Raw genomic sequence first — 19,519 nt, 5'->3', positions numbered from 1 at the left:
TTAATTAGAGTGAGCATAGAAATCATCTTATTTGTATTGACTAACAACCTAGAGGTAAATCTGACCAACTTGACATCTCATCTGGAAAGCTTTGGACAACTTTTTTTTTTTTATTTCAAGAGAAGTTTCGCCCACAGTGATTCACTACCTCAATTTCATTGAGGGCTCAATCCCAGCGAGAACCAGAGCAGCACAAAACCGCTTTATACCATCGACTTTGCTTCAGGCTAAAAATAGTTCAGATAGTCCTGCCGCAAGCTTCCATTCATCAGTGCTCCAGCTTCTTCAATTCCAATCTGGAGAGGGACTCGCACTGCTCAAAGAGAATGCGCACTCTATCGCTGACTGGGCTTTTCCCTCTAAGGCTTAGCTGATGTGCTGCTATGATAGCGCGGGGGAACTGATTGCCCTGGTGGAGGCCGGTTCAAGAAAACAGAACAATGACAGAAAGAAAATCAAGTGAAACTTTATCTTCTTAGACCAGATGCTTGATTTGTTGAGAAAACTTTTTTTGTGCTAATCCTAGCCTGGAAAGAAAGTTCACATGACTGCCAATTCTCAGGAGAAAAAGAGAACGTAAAGCAACCATGATGGGACAGACAGAAACGGGGTGTTCCTTGAAGCGAGAATGTGACTGCTACGCACAATAATTCCATTTATTTTAAAAAGGGAGGGAGGCAGCAAAACTAAAAGAGGGAGAAAGTGACAGCTGGCATGGTGAGGAGATATAAGGATGGTTTTACACTTTGTCAGAAGTACTTTTGAGAACTACTCGAGACTAAGAAAGCTCTTAGAAAGGCCTGTTTGCAGGTTTTCAATCAAAAAAAAAAAAAGGTGAAAGGATGAATTTTACTTCCTGTGGTAGCATACTTTAATGGAGAACAGGAAGTTCACTCTTTTTTTTTTTTTTAATAGGAATTGCGCAATCTTAGAAAAAAAGGATCCCTCGTACACGCTAAAGCTAAACTGTCCAATCGGTACGAAGGTGTCTTTGAGAGAAAGACACGTTTCTAACCTTCTGAAGGCTTCAGGAGCCGGTTAGGAATAGAGCATTAAACAACCTTTAGAAAGTAGAAGGAGAAAAAGACAGATTTAAAAAGACCTTCCATCCGAGTGGCAGGTGAAAGGTTTCCGAAATCAATGCCCTTTCAGAGTGAAGTTCTGAGGCGAAAGGTCAATTTTGATCGGTTGTCTTATCCTAACGGTGACATTTCTAACTCTGCTAGTCCGGCCTCTAGGGAGACAGGGAATGAGGAGAGAAACCAAAAGAAGAGCAGTGGAGAGAAAAGAAAAAGGGCGGCCAAACACACAGACAGAACACAAGAATGAAACGAGAAGCCTGACAAGGCTGTATTAGCGAGTGCTCAGACTCTTGATGGGAACGCTATCCCGTCAGCCACTGTAGCCGTAATAGGAAGGCGATATAGTTCAGAATCAGAGCAAATCCTTTCTACTGAGCCGTTGCTCACTAGGGTTGAGATGCTTATTAAAAAAAAAGTACAGTTTTGTAAGCTTGTTTGTGGTTGGATTTAATATAGTCGATATGGTATTCATTCATTAATTCCTCTTCTTGCTGAGGGACACTGGGCATGAGGATGGAAAACACCCTGGATGCGCCAAAATTTAGTGTTAATCCTTCCTGAAGAATGGAGGAGGTTATAACAGAAAAGAGAGGATGAAATCTGTATTAATGTCCATGGTTTTGCAATGGGAACACACAACGGTGTGATAGTCAGGTGACCACGACATCTTTTGGCCATATAGTGTACAAAATAATACATTGTTATACACAAATAAAACAAGTTCACTTTACTTTATTTAAATATGATCAAGTATGACGTTATATGTCCATTGTACGAGTGCCACTTGTCCGCTGTAGAGGCCTTGTTATAACCTTGTTGCTGAAGTAGTGATGAGATGGTTGACTGCATCAGTACTCGAGAATACTTAATCATGCGCAAAAATCCAGACTCATCGATGATTCCATACATGCGCTACAGCTTTCTTTAGAAACGCTTCCATTGCTTTTGTTACCAGATTGTACATGACATGACTGCTTCGTGGCTACAGAAAGAGACGACCGAGACGATCTTAGCAGCTCCACCAACGAGTTCGGCTCAGGGTACAAAGTGCAGACCTGAATAATGACGGACGATCTCTCGACTCGTCGAATTACTAGCAAAGAAGGAATCCGTTTGCATTTCTGGATTTGACTTTGTATTAATTAGACTTCCAGGTTGCTGTGAACTTGTTACTATAGAAACAAACTTGGCTTGTTGCTATGTTCTTGTTCACAGACTGGACGCTTAAGAATAAATACTAAGAAATACTTCTGTACTGAACACACAGTTATTGTCAGGCTTGCCATTAACCACAGCTCATCGAATCACTAGGACTGAAAAGGTAGATATGTAAAACTCAGCCGTGATTCACTTTTTGATGATACCACTGAAATGATTCAATTTATTGGATTCTGATCAATATATGAGCAATTTTGTTCAGAATCTGGGGAACTGTAAGGTCGCAAATAATGATGACACATATCACCATACTAGGCTGCTTACACACCAGTTTAAAACTACAAATGATGCTTTACACACCGGCTGTCAGCCCGATTGAATTATGATCGTCTCTTCGATTCATTTCAATCGTTTGCCTTTTAAACTGATTCACTGATCCAAATCATCTGGTCGTTGAAGGAATCCGTTTGGCTCATTTTGTCTTTTGTAACGTCCATGTCGCACTGAACTTGTTCAGTAAAGACGTTCCGTCTTTACGTTTAACACAGATATTGTAACCAAGGGCAGGATGTAAGAATAAGGAAGAAGTAAGTGAACTAATAACACTACAGTACACACTTTAAAAAAAAATAAAAAATAAAAAAGATCCCGGTGTGTGTATTGTAATTGTGTGTGTTCTTTTTGGTTGACTCGTTCTACACAAACTGGAAAATCTCCCTTGTTCCCGCTCCTTATAGTAATCAAGTGTGTGACTAGCTGAAAAAAAAAGAAATCTATAGTGTAAATTCTTATGTTTGCATCTTCACTCAGAACACTGTCTGTTTGTTCAATACAACGACAAAGAAATTTGATAACACACACACACACACACAATATGATCAGGGAGATCTCGGTCTTACTCTGCTGTCTGGGACGCACTGCTTCAATAATGCATGAAGTTATCCTTCAGGGACACACAAAAAAAAAATGCCTTAAGTGATGCCAGCAAAAGCAGAAATATTTATTTGCTTGTGCTATATTGCTGCACATGCTAATGCTGGGTCTTAGAACAGGGCGATAAGATTTTATCCGAGTGTGGGATAGAAATATATAATGAATCACATTTTATGTATTTAATTATGCCATTAGTAAATCTCAAAAGGCAACAATTAGTGCCTTCAAGAAGATCAAACTTTGAGTTACCAGCAATACTTCCAGTCAAAGTACTTCGAGTAAATGAAACAGATGAGTCGTTATAACACGTGTAGAGGTTGTACTTCCTGGTCTCACGTGCTCACACGGCTTAGAAACCCGAGAGCCGTGACACACCGTGGGCTTTGTGTGTACTCGCTTATTTAATCAAATAAACAAACACAATCACATTATTGCTAAAATAGTGTTGTCAAGTATGTGTGTGTGTGTACGCATGGGAGGGTGAACTTGCTTCATCACATTAGACACAGTAAAGAAATGAAAAATCCTATGGAAAAAGTGTAGATCTGTGTGATATGCCTGTTCGTATTAGGCCTGTTGAATTCCTTCGCATTTGAATGAGAATTAATTAGAAGATTTTGTGCTTTGAACGCATTTGAATATCAACGAGGCTATGATGTACTACAGTACTGCCACAGAAGAAGCGGATGTTAGCAGCAGCACCGCACTATTCGTTCATTTTAGTCTAAAAGTTCAAAATCATATGGCTTTTCTTAAGCAAATAATAACCGGAAGCAACATCAAAACTACAGGGTTAGGGTTAGGATTAGTTATGGATAAATACGTAACATAATGCCCTTTATGCCCAATAAAATGACACAGAAATACTGTATTGTCTCCAATGAATCCATGTTGTAAACTGTTACCTACTTCCACATAGTTTGTTTGTTTTTTTTGGTTCATAATGAATAAGAAAACGACCCCACTCTAACCCATTCGGAGATCATTTAGCCGATAAGCTTAGGAGACGTGTCATTTTTATTTATCAAAATAACATTATATCAAAATATTAAAAATGTGAATAGCTTCTGAGTCAGTAATTTTATTCTGACAGCCTCTTGTCCATTTGATAAAAGTACTTAGGATAAAGACATACAGTTCAGAAAACTATAGACGAGACCTTGACTGGAATATGTTTTGCATCGTGTTGTTTCTCGACCATAATAGTGCCAATAAAGAAAATCACACCAATATTTCATTCCAATTCTACTTTACTTACTGAAGAAAAAAAAAAAAACCTTCACTTTTTTTTAAAAAGGTTTAACGAATTACACGTTTCCAACGTGAAATGAGATCCGACTTTGATCATCAGCGTCGTCCTCATCAGTTTCCGTCTCATCGCCTGAGGTAAAAGTCACATGAGGCCGTGAGCACTAGCCTCGTTGTCGTCTCTTCGCACAACTGATCTCTGTTCATGCTAACGTTGGTGTGGGAGTAATCGCTAATTCATCCAGTCAGTTCTTTTGGCTAGATTTCTTGTTATTAATGTCTGTCGACAAAATGAATTGATTAGATACATGTCCAGTTCGCTACTACATGTAGGTATCCAACAACTTGATCAAACCAGGAGAAAAGTACACTTTGGCTAGCAAGGTTTCACACATCTTTAGACAGACTGAGTGTTTGTTCAAATGGCTCTCCATCCAACATGATCTTTACAGATAGAAAGGTTACATTGTAGCCTAAATCAAAACATTTCCACACCATTTTGGTCAAATATATTTATGTTTTCTTAAAGTAGAAATGTTCAAAGAAGCTCGGTTTTGGTCAAATTTCTCGTCTTTATTGGCCGTTTACCAGAATTTGGTGACATCTGATGGGTTTTACCAGGCAGGCACGCAAGAACGGCAAGACTGTCTTATACACGTGCCACTGCAGAGATATGGAAATATAATAAATAAATAAATAAACCGTTATACGGTTTAACAGAGAGGTCAGAGGTGAATGGGCAGACTGGCTCAACAGTGAACAGTAACTCAAGTAGCCACTCTTTACAACCGTGAGGAGCAGAAAAGCATCTCGGAATGCACAACAGAACGTCGAGCCTTGAGGCAGACGGGTTACAAGCGCACAAGTCCACATCAGGTTTCACTCCTGTCAGAAAAAGTGGCCATTCTCCTCGGATCAGCGGAACGTTTCCGCCGACAGAACTGGATGTTTTTTGTTTTTCGCACCAGTTCATCCATTGTTCGAAAAGAAAATCGTGCAACGTGTGTACGGGCAAGACAAGAGTCCATTTCTACTCGTTAAATGTGCAGCGAGGTCCCGATGTCCACAAAACTAAATCTATTACAGGCTTTAAAGGAAGACCGAGTATCTGTTCTTATGCATCTTTTTACAACGGATCTTCATCTTGACCAGTAGACACACACTCGGCAGGGCTAACACAGGGTTAAACGGGCCATCATTTGAGATCTTAAGCACAGATTCTTTTTCATGGAGTGAAAGCGCGTGTACGGGGGAATAAAAGAGCATCGAGTGAGCAAGGCTTTGATGTTCGACATGTTCCGACCTGCGCTGGCATCCCGTGTCCTGCGCTGTCATCGCCTCAACGTGACACGATCGCTCTCAGGAATATCTCTACGAGGGGATTGCTATTCTACTACACTGAAGAGGCAGAGGAAGCTGAGGGGAAGGAAAGAGCGCTGACAAACAAAATCACCCGCCAGCGTACGCCACTGAGATTCTTCATATTTCTGCTCAAAAAAAAAAAGAAAAAGAAACAGGTAGATGTGATGACAGAGGAATAGAAGTGGAATGCAGAAAATATTTCTTTAAAAAAAAAACCAACAACTCGGTGACATTATTGCGTAAGTCCAAATCTAGTGAATAAACTACGACTCGTGTATTCTACGCACATACTGAGATTTAACACGATCGACACTGGGCCGTTTTCATCTCCATGACCTCAGCGTTATCATACATGCGATTAACATGGATGTCGATTGTTACAGCACGAGGACTGACTTTTATATGGATAAAATGAGGAATTACACTGATTGAAAGTGAGCTGTAAGTGTAGTAGACTGTAAAAGTTTGGTCAAAACATCGTTATTATTCTATTAATTCAACGAATCAAAAGTGGGAACTCAACTAGCCAACATCCTGTACACATATGATTCATGATTTGAATCTTAGAATATTTAGAAGCTTAATGTGGCCACGTTAAATGACGCGCACGATTGATAACATTCGCAGCCTAAGAGTCAATTCAGTATTTTTCATCAGCTTCATGCTTTCTGCCGCTGTACTACTAGGTCAAACTTGTAATTTATCATGAGTTTAATATCAATACCCCTCTCACTGAAGTCCCCCCGAGCAGGGAGTGTTAACATTTTAAACTTCATCCAAAGTTTTGCTCTCATGCTGTGTCTGAACTCGGTCCTTGCCAGTCATGCCTATGGCTTGTTTTTTTTTTTTTTAGAGACCGAAGCCAAACACTGAGCCGAATACCTATTACCGTGTTTCCCCAAGTCCTAAATCGAAATGAAATTTGTCAATTTGATTACGTTTATTATTCTTAGTACATATTAGGGGTTGCATCAATATTCACTCGTCGAAACAACAGACAGGCAAACAGTAAAGAAAGCAACATAAACCTCATTAGTGTGGAAATATTTAAGATGCAACGTCTACATTGTGTCCTACACAGGGAAAAAAGTCGTCTTTTTTTTTTTTTTTTAAATCTATTTTATTTAATGGAATGTTATCATTTTCATACCAGTTCACAGAGTTCGAAGCCAGACATGAACAAGGTGGAAAAAATTCGCCAAGACGCTGCTGTAGTAACATTCCTCATCCGAGCAAGGCATCTCATTGAGCTATAAGGAGGGCTCTGTTGATGGACGTGAGCTTCCATGCTGCGCTCGGTTCCGGAATGAAATATTTCAGCTTTAACTCTGGGTCATCTACATGAGTACAAGAATTGCTGTATCCTTAGACAGTGTGATTTGATGCAAAGATGTGTTATTTTGCCGATTTATTGCACTAGTTTCTTATTTTTCATCGTGAACAGCGTTGTATTGATGTTTGGAACTTGTGTATGGCTTTTAATTGAAGTGCAGTTTGATATACATTGCTCTTGCGTTTAAGGGCACTAAAAATATACATAGATAGTATCAAAAAATCCTAAATCAGTTGTTGTTGTAACGACTATTTTTTAAATGACTAATAATAAATTAACAGCCATGCCACTCCTAGTACATGCGCTTTCCTTAAAGAACATCAAAATCAGTATTTCATTTCATTTGTGTGCTCATGGGTTTTCTTTAGCTTTGCGATTTTTGTTTACGTTAAGCTTTTGGATATATTCCTAAAATACATCCATTTTCTATACTGCTTATCCTACAGGGTGTGGAACCTGGAGCCTATCCCAGGGAGCATCGGGGCACAAGGCGGAGTACAGACCTTGGACAGACCGTCCTAAAATACAGTGGAAAAAAAAGAAATCCTTAAATCAATCAACTTTTGAGCTTATAAACATTTACGATGCAAAATCCACTGAGTAAATAACCTTCATTCGTTTAAGCTTTCCCTATTTTGCACTGAAAACGCTGACTAAACATGGCTGAACAGTTCTGTCAATCAAATGAGTGCATAGCCTTTACCCCACACTTAAGGTCATTTTCTTTTCTCTATTCGATGTAATGTTTAAAAAATATATCAAAATAGATTTCGATCACGTACACCTTCACCGGTTGCTCGAAGTGTAGCGTTACATGGTGATGGGCAACGTGGCAGCAAACAGAAACACGGCTCAAATTTCAACACGTTTTACCATGCCGAACACGTCTCTGCAGCCAGACGGGAATTCTGATGTCGTTTGCATGGCCTATTGATCGGGGTGTTGAGCTCTCACACGCTGGAGAATTTCTGTGCTGTCGCTGGATGAACGAGTCATCGATAACAAAAAAAGAAAAAGAAAAGAAAACCGTTCTCAGCATCAGTACTCATTTGTCCAAACACCGAACGCGCTAATCATTCTCCTGTAAAGCGCAGAGTTCTCTAAAGCGCCGTGACACTTTTCAATTCCTAAAAGCGCGATGCAAATAAAACGGAATTGAAACGCTTGTTCGGCTCCTAATTCAATCGCAGCGCCGCTTCGCACCGTTCCGGGGTATGGGGGGGAGGAAAAGGTCTCACGTTTTGGTCTCGTTTTCATTTATACACTAATGTACAGCCTCATGATGATGCAAATGAGATCTGACGAGGATTTATGAAAATCAGAGACACTCTGTCAAGGTTAATGCAACTCACTACGTAATAAACAGTCGTGTCCGGCTCTGATGGCTTGCTCGGTCTGTTTTCAGCTCTTCACGTTAGCTTTTGGGAAAGAACTCGTCATAAATCCTCTAAGCCCAACAGTAAAGCTGCAGAGAAATGCGATTCTGAGCAGAAGAGCTCAGAGTGAAGTGGCTCTAAAATGACTCATTTTGTAGACTAGGATGCCTCAAAGCAACAAACAGAGCGTTATATTTAAAACCGTCTGTAAAAGTGAACTTCTTTTTTTATAAATACAAAGGTTTAGGGATTTGATGGAATATTTTGGGGGGGGTGTTTGTTTTACCAATAATGGGTAAACCGTATTAAAAAAAGAATGATTACAACTTTTGATCACCGGTACTCATAGAAACTAGGAGTAAGAAAAAACAGTTGATTTTTACATCCATCTCAATACTTTCTTCAAAATGACTTTGCATTGATGCACAGATCTCTACACTCGGATTTAAAAGACAAAAACAACAATTCAAATACAAATGTGAAGCAAGTCATAATGAAAAGTAAGTAAAATTACATCTACACCAGTTCGGTGGTGTAATACGAAAGTGTAGGTGTAGCAAGTCCTCTGCTTTTAGAGCAACCGCGTGGGCATGTTTTGTGAATTAGATGGATAAAAAATAAAATAAAAAAAAGAACCGGATAAGATGCACGATGCACGTCATGCCCGAGCTCTGTTCTACCGAGATAAAATATTTTTAGAAACACAAAAAACATGCGAAATCTAAATGCGCATTTCCATCAGGACTTGGAGGGGAAAACGATCTTCTTCCGTCTCCTGCCAAACAGAAGACCCTCAAGCAACTGGCAAAGAGAATTTCCAGGTCAAATCCAAGTTTCACAGCAAAAGATTTGTGCCTTTAAGCTGTTGTTTAAAACATGAAGCTGATTATCGTTTTACTTGGTGCTTGAACAGACACACAGTAGACTTCAGACGACCGATGATGCTATCAGGAATCGCAAATAATGCTCCACGGCTGTCGAGCCGGACGATTTAATAACCCTTTCTAGCGGTACGCTGGCGCTCCTTTCCCCCGGCGGAATGGAAATCGACTTATCGGACATTTTCAATCAGTATGAACAAATGAATTATTTTACTGCTGCAAGTGTGTTATAAGGTTAGTCGGGACACTGTCGGGTTTCTGTGTGTAGAGTATCGTGACTCTGTGTTTAGCCGCTGGTGAGTAGAGCGATGGGAAAGGGGAGGAGTTTGAGCCTGAAACAGATCACACCTCTTCACATACAGGGATAAAACGGACAGCGCAACTACAGCTTTTTCCGATTGTAAAACACTGCCCCGAGTACCTACTTTCATATGAGCCATTAACCAGTACTGTGGAGTGTGACGTCACAAATAAATTCAATACTGAACACGAAAACAGCCGCCAGTTTATTCCGTTCCAGTTAAACGTCTGTTGGAATAACGTCTGCAGCTGTAAGAGCGACATAAATAAGTCGTATCTCGTAATATGCGTGCGGACATTTTGTAATCCTATACAATCCGTCCGTACAGGAGTTCGCTCAGAGTTTTTTTGGGATCGTTGTAGCGAAAAATGCTCGATTTTGCTGCGGCTTTTTTCAAAAAACGTGTTTTTCGCTGAAAACTACTTGAATTGCACAAAACTGTTTTAACGCTTTTTCGCAGTGATGCTTGCTGGTCAACGAGACCTTTTGGCTTTTCTCGTCACATGAAGCGTCTCGGCCCAAATCTGTGGACAATCTGCGGGAATTTTGAAAAGCTCCTCTGAATATTGCAGAGTTTGCACTTATATAGTGCTTTTATCCAAAGCGCTTTACACTGTGTCTCATTCACCCATTCACACACACACACACACACACACACACACACACACACACACACACACACACCAATGCAGACTTGCCGTGGGGAGCAACTTGGGGTTCAGTGTCTTGCCCAAGGACACTTCGGCATGTGGAGTCACGTGGGCCGGGAATCGAACCTCCAACCCTACGATTAGTGGACAACCCGCTCTACCACCTGAGCCACAGCCGCCCTAGCCACCTCTACCACCTGAGCCACAGCCGCCCTAGCCACCTCTACCACCTGAGCCACAGCCGCTTGCTTGATTTGGCATTAATGTCTGCCATCAAAAATCCTTGAGGGACTGCACAATCCTTTATAGCCATAATGCCTGACTTCAGAGCAGAGCAAATAAGCATCAATCTCTGATGCAGCTTAGTGTCCGTTGTGCCAAACAGATGAAGCCATTAATGAGTTCACTCTCAAAGCATGAGTGAGGGATTATACTAAGAAAATGAAGCGTGTTGTTTATCCGGGTGGCTTCACTATACAGGGATTCACTAAGTTTCTACGCTAAGGAGAGTAGTTATAGATAAAAACTTGTTACGTTTATTTACACGCTCCATTGGACTTACCTCGGAAGTGGTAACTCAGGACGTGTCATTTTCAAGCAGCAAAGTAGGAAAACCCTTCGCCGTCTCCGTATCTGCCTCTAGTTAGCAACAACCCAGCGCTCTAGCTGTGATGAGTGATGTATATTTACCTCCTCAAAACAGCAAAGTTATAGTTAAAATGTTATAGATTTAAACAAGCCAATATGTCAATACATTTTGATTGATCTAAAGCAAATACTTACGTACACACACACACACACACACACACACACACACACACGCAATAACTCATTTTAAGGTAAAGAAGTGCTACTTTGTTTACTGTTCATGATGACTGTGAGCAGCCATTTTGATTTCATGTCACTTCCTGGACACCATCCTCAGTTCCCGAGTAGGTTTTCCCTAAATTGGAAAAATGATACGTTATGACCTTTAGTTGAACTCGGCAACGGGCCCGACATCAGTTTTGTGAGCGTTCCTGTGTGTTAACAGATAACTGATTAGACAGCGACTAGCAGCTACAGTCGCAGCTTGTAACCGGCTTCTGATAATCTTTGCGGAAATGCCGTATTATGTACTCGTTGCATATTTCTGGTCACGCCCCATCTTTTTTTCTCCCCCAGGTCAGCTTGGTTGCCGTCTCCACCCCTTCTAAACCACTATAATCGATGGTTAAGGGGCACGATAGGACGATGGCGTCTTGCAGACGATCTCACAAGCCTATCATACAGCCTATACAAAAAATATATATATATTTTTTTAAAATCACCATGTATAGTATCTAGATTCAACAAAAATAGTTTTACATTCATACACACATACACAAGTGAATCGAAATCTAAAAGGCATTGCACACTTTTTGATGCAAATGTGGAAATGCAAATGTAATGGCGTTATACACAGCTACGCTCAAAATTGTCTCCGGAATGACTCTTAATCCCGTCTCCGATACTGGCAGCGCTGAAGAGAGCAGCTTGAAGAGAATGTACTGTGGTGCATGAAGTCCTTAAATGTCAGAGAGGATTACTGCAAATACAGTTATTTCCTCTCAGTGTTTGGGGAGGAATGAGTGGGAGGGTGGAAATAATTTCATCTGGGTTTGTGTAGATTGTGTAAAAACAAAACACACACACTCACACACACACACTGGATTCTATAGCAATAAACAACTCTTCATTGTGGGGCTTGTCGCGTTCTTTCACAGAATGAAAGTCATTACTGCGTGTTCTGTGAATGAGAAAGCCGTTTCCTAAAGAACACGGTACAGCCGTCCTGTTGCGTTTCAGAGCTTTATCCCTACAGGCCCGAGGCTTTGGCCATCTGCTCGGCACCATGTCGTCCTGTATTCCTCTACACGATACCACAAGGGTCATTTTTTTCATACCCTGGATTAAGATGATCACAAAGTGTGTGGCCTATTTATTTATTTTTGGTACATTTTTTATCTGATTTCACACAGAGAGCCAGCTGGCACTGAAGAGATCAGGAAAAGCCGAGACGTTCTTGATGAGTAAAGTGTTCTGTTCTTCATCTCAACATGAGATTGTTGATGAAGATGAAGTGCCGAACGTGAGTGGATGGTCTCAGCCGAGTTGGGAACCTAACCATGCTACGATCAGAGCTGGAGAACATGACTGGTCCTGCCATCTGTCAATCTGGAGGACACAGGGCTCTTAGCTCATGTGTCTCGTCCAAAAGTGTTCAGCTTTCCTGTTCAAAAAGATTCAGCGGCGTCACCTGTCTCAAAGGAAGCACCTGCTAGCCTTCGTTCTTCAAGGTTAGTTATTGTGTTATTGTGAAAAAGAGTGAAGAACTAGCTAGTGGGTGAAAATCCCAAGCGGCGCAACAGAAAAGCAGGAGATTGTAAATTCGAATAATGATGATGTCACAGCCATCCATGGCTGGGAGCAAAATTGGAAAAACGCTCTAGGGTTGCTAACAATCTCACGGACACTGACCAATCGCGGGCCTCTGTGAGCTCATGTACATGAAGGAGGGTGGATAGTGTTTACGGTGCTCTGTTAAGCAGTAAAAAATATGTTCACGTGTATCAGAGAAAGCTTGAGTTAGCCTTCACCCTCCCAGTTGGTAGCTGAGAGGAGCTGGCTGTTGGATGGAAGAAAAGAAAATCCAAACTCATTGCCACATATTTCCAAACCACAAATGAATCCAACAATAACACCGCACAACGTCCACAGATAGATAGAAAAACATTACTCAAACATAAAAGTGGGATGGTCAGTTGTTGTCCAGACCGCCTTTTTTTCTTCATGTACAGGCAAAACACAAAACTGACACGCCCACATTTCAGGATGACAAATCCATGTGCGATTTGCTCTATGAACACGAAGAGCCGGGACACTCTTGTATAATCACCGCACCTCAATCCCTTATAAAACCTCTGGGATTATTTGGAACATCCAGTATATTTCCACAGATAAAAAAAAATAATAAAAATGGTCTCCGGCAGTTTCTCAGGAGCTACGGATGCAAAAAATATTATAAATCATAAAAAAAAAAAAGCATAATAAAAAACTAACCTGACATTATTGAATCGGCTAGCACCGATTTCACTTTGTGTCATGGTTTTGCTACAATTTAAAACCAAACCTGGTGGAATCTAAAAACCAACACAAGGCTAGACTAGTTCATGAGCTACCATTGTAGCGAGGTAATTCATGCATATAAACTTGATGTTAGTGTGATCAGGTGGAATATCGGCTTCGCTAGTAACACGTGACTAATGTTTTTTGCCCAGGGAGCTTAGGTAAGCATTTCTGCACTTGCATATGGAGCATTAATACCCAACGCATGCAGAACTGCAGTAAGACGTTCCTTAGCGTTAGCGTTACTAATGAAATCCTGGCTGAGGACAAATCGCAGTTCTCTGAAAGATCAGCGAGTTTAGTCAAGGACCTGATAATAATAGAAAGGCCTGACAGGAATCCCCCAGAGCGACAGAAGCGATCACGAATGGTCAGAGATGTCGTACAGCGTTACGTTTCATGTTTAACAAACCGGTCTACGCAGGCTAATGGTTATTAAATGTTAAGTGTTAATGTACATGTGCATAACTTGGTACTTTGAACGCTGTTCCAACAATAACCTTGACTACTCTTGGCAGCCTGAACTGCTTGAGGGTTGCCAAGTTTGGCAAAAAACAGTCCAACCAGGGACACGACATCATCTATAATTTGTCAGCGCGCAGGCACGTGCAACGAGAGCAAGTCCATAAAGACAGCCTTAAAACAGAACAAAGCCTAAAGCCATGCTTTGAATGAAATACAGAGTGTGAGGCAATCTGCTCTCGGAGCTTTTCCTTCGCATTACGATCATATCCTCCCATCTATTTTAAGAGGAATTTTTAGCGGATTTTTTTTTGTGATTTTCATTCTTTAATACCCTTCTGAAGCACTGTTCATCCATAACCGTAAGGATTTACTGGTCATCCTGGTCAGCTGAGTCACAAAGTGTGAGTAAAGACACAACGTGCTGAAGGTTCACGGTATAACAGATTGAGAGAGAGCCTGAATGGAGGTGTTCAATTCCACTATATGAAAACAACAACAACAACATAAACAAACACCCCTTTTGTGGCTGGCTCATGCTCCTATAGAAGACACACAAACAATGCCTTACTGGAGTTCAGATTATTTACAAATACTTGTACATGGTATTTCGGCAAAATATGAGTGGAATGCAAGCACACAAGTGTTTGGGAGTCACATGTTGATGAGCTAAAATGACCATCAAGTTTGAGATTCTGTGCAGTCAGATGACAAAACTTCATATAGAAATATCATACACTGTCCAGTTGCAGTGATCCGGTGCCCACTGTAACCAGGAGTGGAACCCGATGTGGCCTTCTGCTTCAAGGTTGGACATGATCCGAGATGCGTTTCATGGTTGTAAACGGTGCTTATTTGAGTTACCGCAGCCTTCCTGTCAACTCAAACCAGTCTGGCAATTCTCCTCTTTATTAATCATTACAGCACGGTGAAATTCTTTTCTCTTACCCCAGCATGTCAGGAAGCTGGGGTCAGGGTGCAGCCATGATACAGCAGAGAGGGTTAAGGGCCCCCCCCCCCATTAAATTTTGTATAATATTTTCCAATGTCCACTTAAAATGTTAGCAAGATTTTTACATTAAAACAAAAATCACAATTTAGCAGTAACAGGCTATTTTCTACCCTGTTTTTGACTCTCTCTTTGAAACACTCCGTTTTAATAGGCGTGCCACATTCAAGAATAGGAAGTAAACGCCCACTGCTATGATTGCGTAATTTCCGACGCTCATCCGACGTTGAAAAATGGCAACCGGTGAAATTCAGCCATACATGTTTGAGCCAGAGTCGTATCCAATCTAGTCGGCACGGCATCATCTCCGGTCTCTCTGAAGATCCTGCGTCGAACTGTGTCTTCGCTAAAATGAAGCCAACAAACGAACGGTGTCTTACTGATGCGATCTGGAACCTCGAGAAAAATTCCATTCGTCCACGCTTGTTTAATACAAGGAAGGCGATGCAAAGACTGTGTTTTTCCACAACTTGGCACTGCACAACGTCTTGTAATCCTTGGAGGCATCTCTATTGTTTTGTTGCTTGAGTAATCCTGTGTATGCGTCTCTCTTGTATTTACTCGCCTCCTACTACGTGCGCGAATCTGTGGGCGGGGCTAAAGAGCCAATGATGTAGAAGTAGGCGTTGATCTTCTGCAGAGGCAGTCTTTCGTCACACTATGACGTCATACTGAGACGGAATATGAAACGAACCGTCTTGGCAGCTTGAACGACGTCTTGTACATCAAGAGATCAAACCTGCATTTGCACCGCGCTGAACGGAAAACTGCGTGAATGTGCAGGTGTACAGGTGTTCCTACTGAAGTGTACAGTACAGACACGAACGGGGGAAAAAACGTATCGTGAAATTGTTAAATATAACGATTGGTGTGTGTGTGTGCTATTCTTACCAAAATGTTTTATGATCATGTACAGTGCCCTCCACTAATACTGGCACCCTTGGTAAATATGAGCAAAGACGGCTGTGAAAAATTGTCTTTATTGCCTTTTCTCACAAAAATACTCTGCTCTCATGGACAGCAAACATTTACAAACAACACATGTTTATCAAAAAATATATCTTTTTTAAATATAGGTGTGCAACAATTATTGGCACCCTTTTAGTCAATACTTTGTGCTAGCTCCCTTTGCCAAGATAGCAGCTGAGTCTTCTCCTATAATACCTGATGAGGTTGGAGAATACATGGCGAGGGATCTGAGACGTTCCTCCATACAGAATCTCTCCAGATCCTTCACATTTCGAGGTCCACGCTGGTGGACTCTCCTCTTCAGTTCACCCCACAGGTTTTCTATGGGGTTCAGGTGAGGGGACTGGGATGGTCATGGCAGGACCATGAATTTGTGGTCAGTAAACCATTTTTTTGTTGATTTTGATGTATGTTTTGTATCATTGACCTGCTGGATATTTATCAAGGGTGCCAATATTAGTGGCGGGCACTGTAAATGTCACATTATGTGTTCTAAGACTGCAAATTTCGACTCTTTCGAGAATTCTTTCATGGATGTGCGATTTTTGTCTCTAAATGCAAAATCGGGCCAAAAAACCTACAACGTAAAGCCGCTTAGAAAAGACAAGGAGCCACACAAACCTGATTTCATCATATGAGCTGTTTTATAGCCCAACAGCATGCACGTATTTTTTTTCATAATGGAAATTTACCTTCACTAACACACCTGAGTTAAGCAGATTTAGTACGTCAAAGCAAAAGGAAGACCAAACTATGCACAGCTGTAAACCCACACCTGTGTTTGCTTGGGTTTATACAGAATACGAGCGCTAACCAGTCCCTCCAGGATTTCGCAATCGTACACTTGCAGAAATCGACGCAAAAGAAATGAATGCAAACGCCACAATATTCGGAGGGGCTTGCAATTTTTCAAAATTACTGCAGATTTCCCGCAGATTTGGGCCTGGACACGTCATGTGACATCATCACAACGCGCATGCATTCAAAGCCCAACAAACATCACTCGTTTACCAACAAACATCACTGCGAAAGACCGCGCCAAACAAGTTCATCCAATTGCAATTTCGCCAATTCAAGTACAACCCCAATCGCAAAAAAGTTGGGACGCTGTGAAAATTGTTCAACAAATTGAAGACGCAGTTTTCCGCAGATTGGTGAATCATTTTTTGTGTAAAAAAAAAAAAAATGATGTAATTGTAAGTCGCTGTGGATAAGGGCGTCTGCCAAATACTGTAATGTAACGTAACCTCTGTCCATCTTTACTTCTGAGAGACTCCGCCTCTCTAAGATACTCTTCTTATACGCAATCACGTTACTCACCTGTTGCCAATGAACCTCCAGCTGTTTCTTTTTAGTAACACTTAAGCGTACTTTTCCAGCATTTCGTTGCCCCCGTCCCAACTTTTCCGAGACGTGTTGCGGCCATGAAATTCCAAATGACCTTAATTTCCCCTTAAAAAAAAGGTACATTTCCTCAGTTTAAACACTTGACACGTTTTCTATGTTCGATTGTGAATAATGTACGGGTTGTATGAGATTTAAAAATCATTGCAATCTGTTTTTATTGACATTTTACCCAGAATACCAACTTTTTTGGAATTGGGGTGGTATTAGAGAGCGTAGTCTTAGTCAAGAGATTCTGAAAGGAGGCCGAGCACCGAGCAGTCGGCACCACCATCCGAGGGAACATCTTCCGGGAGAACGGCGTTCCAGTACGGTTTCAGAGACGTGTCGAATGCCTGCTGAGGAGATCTGAGGCTGTTTCGGAGGCTATGTGACTGCTCCTGGAGAGATGATGCAACTTATATGCGCTTACACACCTGAATAACGATGAACTGGATAAGCTTTGGTCCTGTCATTGATTCAGTCTGGAGCCAGTGAGGAAGTGTCCGTGCATGCAAATGATGGACAGTTCACCTCTCCAACCATCACACACACTCTCTCTCTCTCTCTCTCACACACACACACACACACACACACACACACACACTCTCTACCTTAGTGAGCTGTGCGATCTTCTTGCTCATCTTCAGATGCAGGTCCTGTGTGTACTCCATGGCCATGCCTGATCCTGAAGCGCTGTATTTTCCAGCAGGATTGTAGTATTGCTGCCATCCAGCTCCAGTCGCCATCTTCACCCAGTCCTTCTCCCTGCTCTCAGTGTGTTTAAAATCAATGACAATGAAAGATGAGGTGATGCTCAAGTGATCCCCACCTTATATATCCAACCAAAGGAATTCAAATGCAACGAGAACCTTCCTTAATACCAGTCATGTTTGTTTTTGTTTTGTTTTGTTGTTTGTTTGTTTTTTTTCTCCCCTTCCTGGCTACTATAAACCCAGCACTGCCTATACATTAGACATAGAACCTATTTTAGTCAATTATTTACTCAATGCGGCGTTTATTGTCGTTTATTTTTAGTTGCTAGAACATTCTGTTCGCTGTTTTTAACGGTAAAAACGGATGAAGCGAGCTAGCACCGGAGGAACCCTGCTACATCCGAGAGCCTTTTCATCTCTTTAAACGCCAAATATCTTCAGGCTTGTATAATGACTAGAATGAGGTTCGTTTGCTGTAAAAACGCGATACAATCCGAAATATTTCGCCCTCTTTTACAAAAAAAAAACAAACGTGTAGAAAATGTAAATTAAAAAAAAGAAAGAAAGCGAAGGAACGTAGAGAACCCGTTCAGCGCATTCGAGTCGGTTGAGTGTGTGACAGGCTGCGCGCGCGGTTGCTGCTGCTGCTGCACTGACTCTGTTGCCATGGTTCACCTCAACAGTTTACCTTACCTTCTCTGGCGTCACTTCCGCCTTCCTCCCGCCTCTATGAGCCAGCAGCCGTTAGACATTCCACTTCACGTGCCAGTCAGGAGAATTGACAGCGTGACCAGCCAATCAGCGTGCATACGAGGCGGAGGCGGGAACTTTGTTTAAACTGTCAATTTAGTATACACTTTGATAAAATATTACTACACAAGCGGCTCTGTAATGCTGTAAAAGGATGTTTATTTGTTTATGCTGAGTCCACGTGTCCATTTAAATCGACGCAAATTTATTTATTTAATATACGCGTCACTTCGAGTGGGCGTGGTCTCGTCCAGTATGACTCCGCCCACATCCACAGGGTATGAGGAAACAATGAATGATGGTTTGATGAGGATGAATGTAATGGGAATCATATATTATGCTAGGACTTGTTTACATACGGTTATATTTACTTTATATCATATAAATATATATTTTATGTTTTGTTTTTAATTGAATATGTTTATTTTAATTACTTCAGGAATAACTTTTTGCTTGCTGCTGTAATGTGTGAATTTCCCTCTTGGATAAACCTCCATAATAAACATCCATCCATCCATCCATCCATCCATCCATCTGTGGTGGCTCAGCAGTTAAAGGCTCAGGGTTACTGATCAGAAGAAGGTCAGGGGTTCACGCACCAGCACCACCAGCTGCCACTGTTGTGCCCTTGAGCCTTCTCAAGGCCTTCTCAGCTCCAGGGGTGCCGTATCATGGCTGACCCTGCCACCTGACTCCAAATTCCCAACAAGCTGGAATATCTATCTTATGAGATTTTGGAATAAAGTGCAGTGCCGTGTT

The 19,519-nt window shown here is 41.4% G+C and overlaps 1 protein-coding gene and 1 long non-coding RNA gene across 5 annotated transcripts in view; both read right to left on the bottom strand.

Moving 5' to 3' along the window:
* The window catches only part of fam184ab (family with sequence similarity 184 member Ab), a 126,207-nt gene extending 107,310 nt beyond the window's left edge, over positions 1-18,897 (bottom strand). For 2 of the 3 annotated variants that reach the window (XM_053613857.1, XM_053613856.1), the window contains exons 1-2: positions 18,596-18,895; positions 17,909-18,062 (exon numbers count right to left, since the gene is read on the bottom strand). In XM_053613857.1, the coding sequence (XP_053469832.1) occupies positions 17,909-18,062; positions 18,596-18,678 (237 nt within the window). In that variant the 5' untranslated portion in view covers positions 18,679-18,895. Of the gene's footprint in view, positions 1-17,908; positions 18,063-18,595 lie in introns of all 3 variants that reach the window. The other variant, XM_053613855.1, reaches the window with a different exon arrangement.
* Positions 1,880-17,900, bottom strand: LOC128601014 (uncharacterized). 2 transcript variants are annotated; one of them, XR_008384642.1, is made up of 5 exons: positions 17,501-17,900; positions 17,232-17,363; positions 11,188-11,267; positions 10,887-11,017; positions 1,880-4,701 (listed from the first exon to the last, which is right to left on the bottom strand). It is a non-coding gene; the product is annotated as an uncharacterized LOC128601014 (long non-coding RNA). The 2 variants fall into 2 exon arrangements; XR_008384641.1 differs by having other exon boundaries at positions 10,887-11,267.
* Positions 18,898-19,519: the final 622 nt, after the last annotated feature.

Source organism: Ictalurus furcatus, chromosome 25 (genome assembly GCF_023375685.1).
Source record: "Ictalurus furcatus strain D&B chromosome 25, Billie_1.0, whole genome shotgun sequence".
In the NCBI taxonomy this organism is placed as follows: domain Eukaryota; kingdom Metazoa; phylum Chordata; class Actinopteri; order Siluriformes; family Ictaluridae; genus Ictalurus; species Ictalurus furcatus.
Note: the sequence above shows the minus strand (reverse complement) of the source record. Positions and strands in the feature narration are given on the sequence as shown.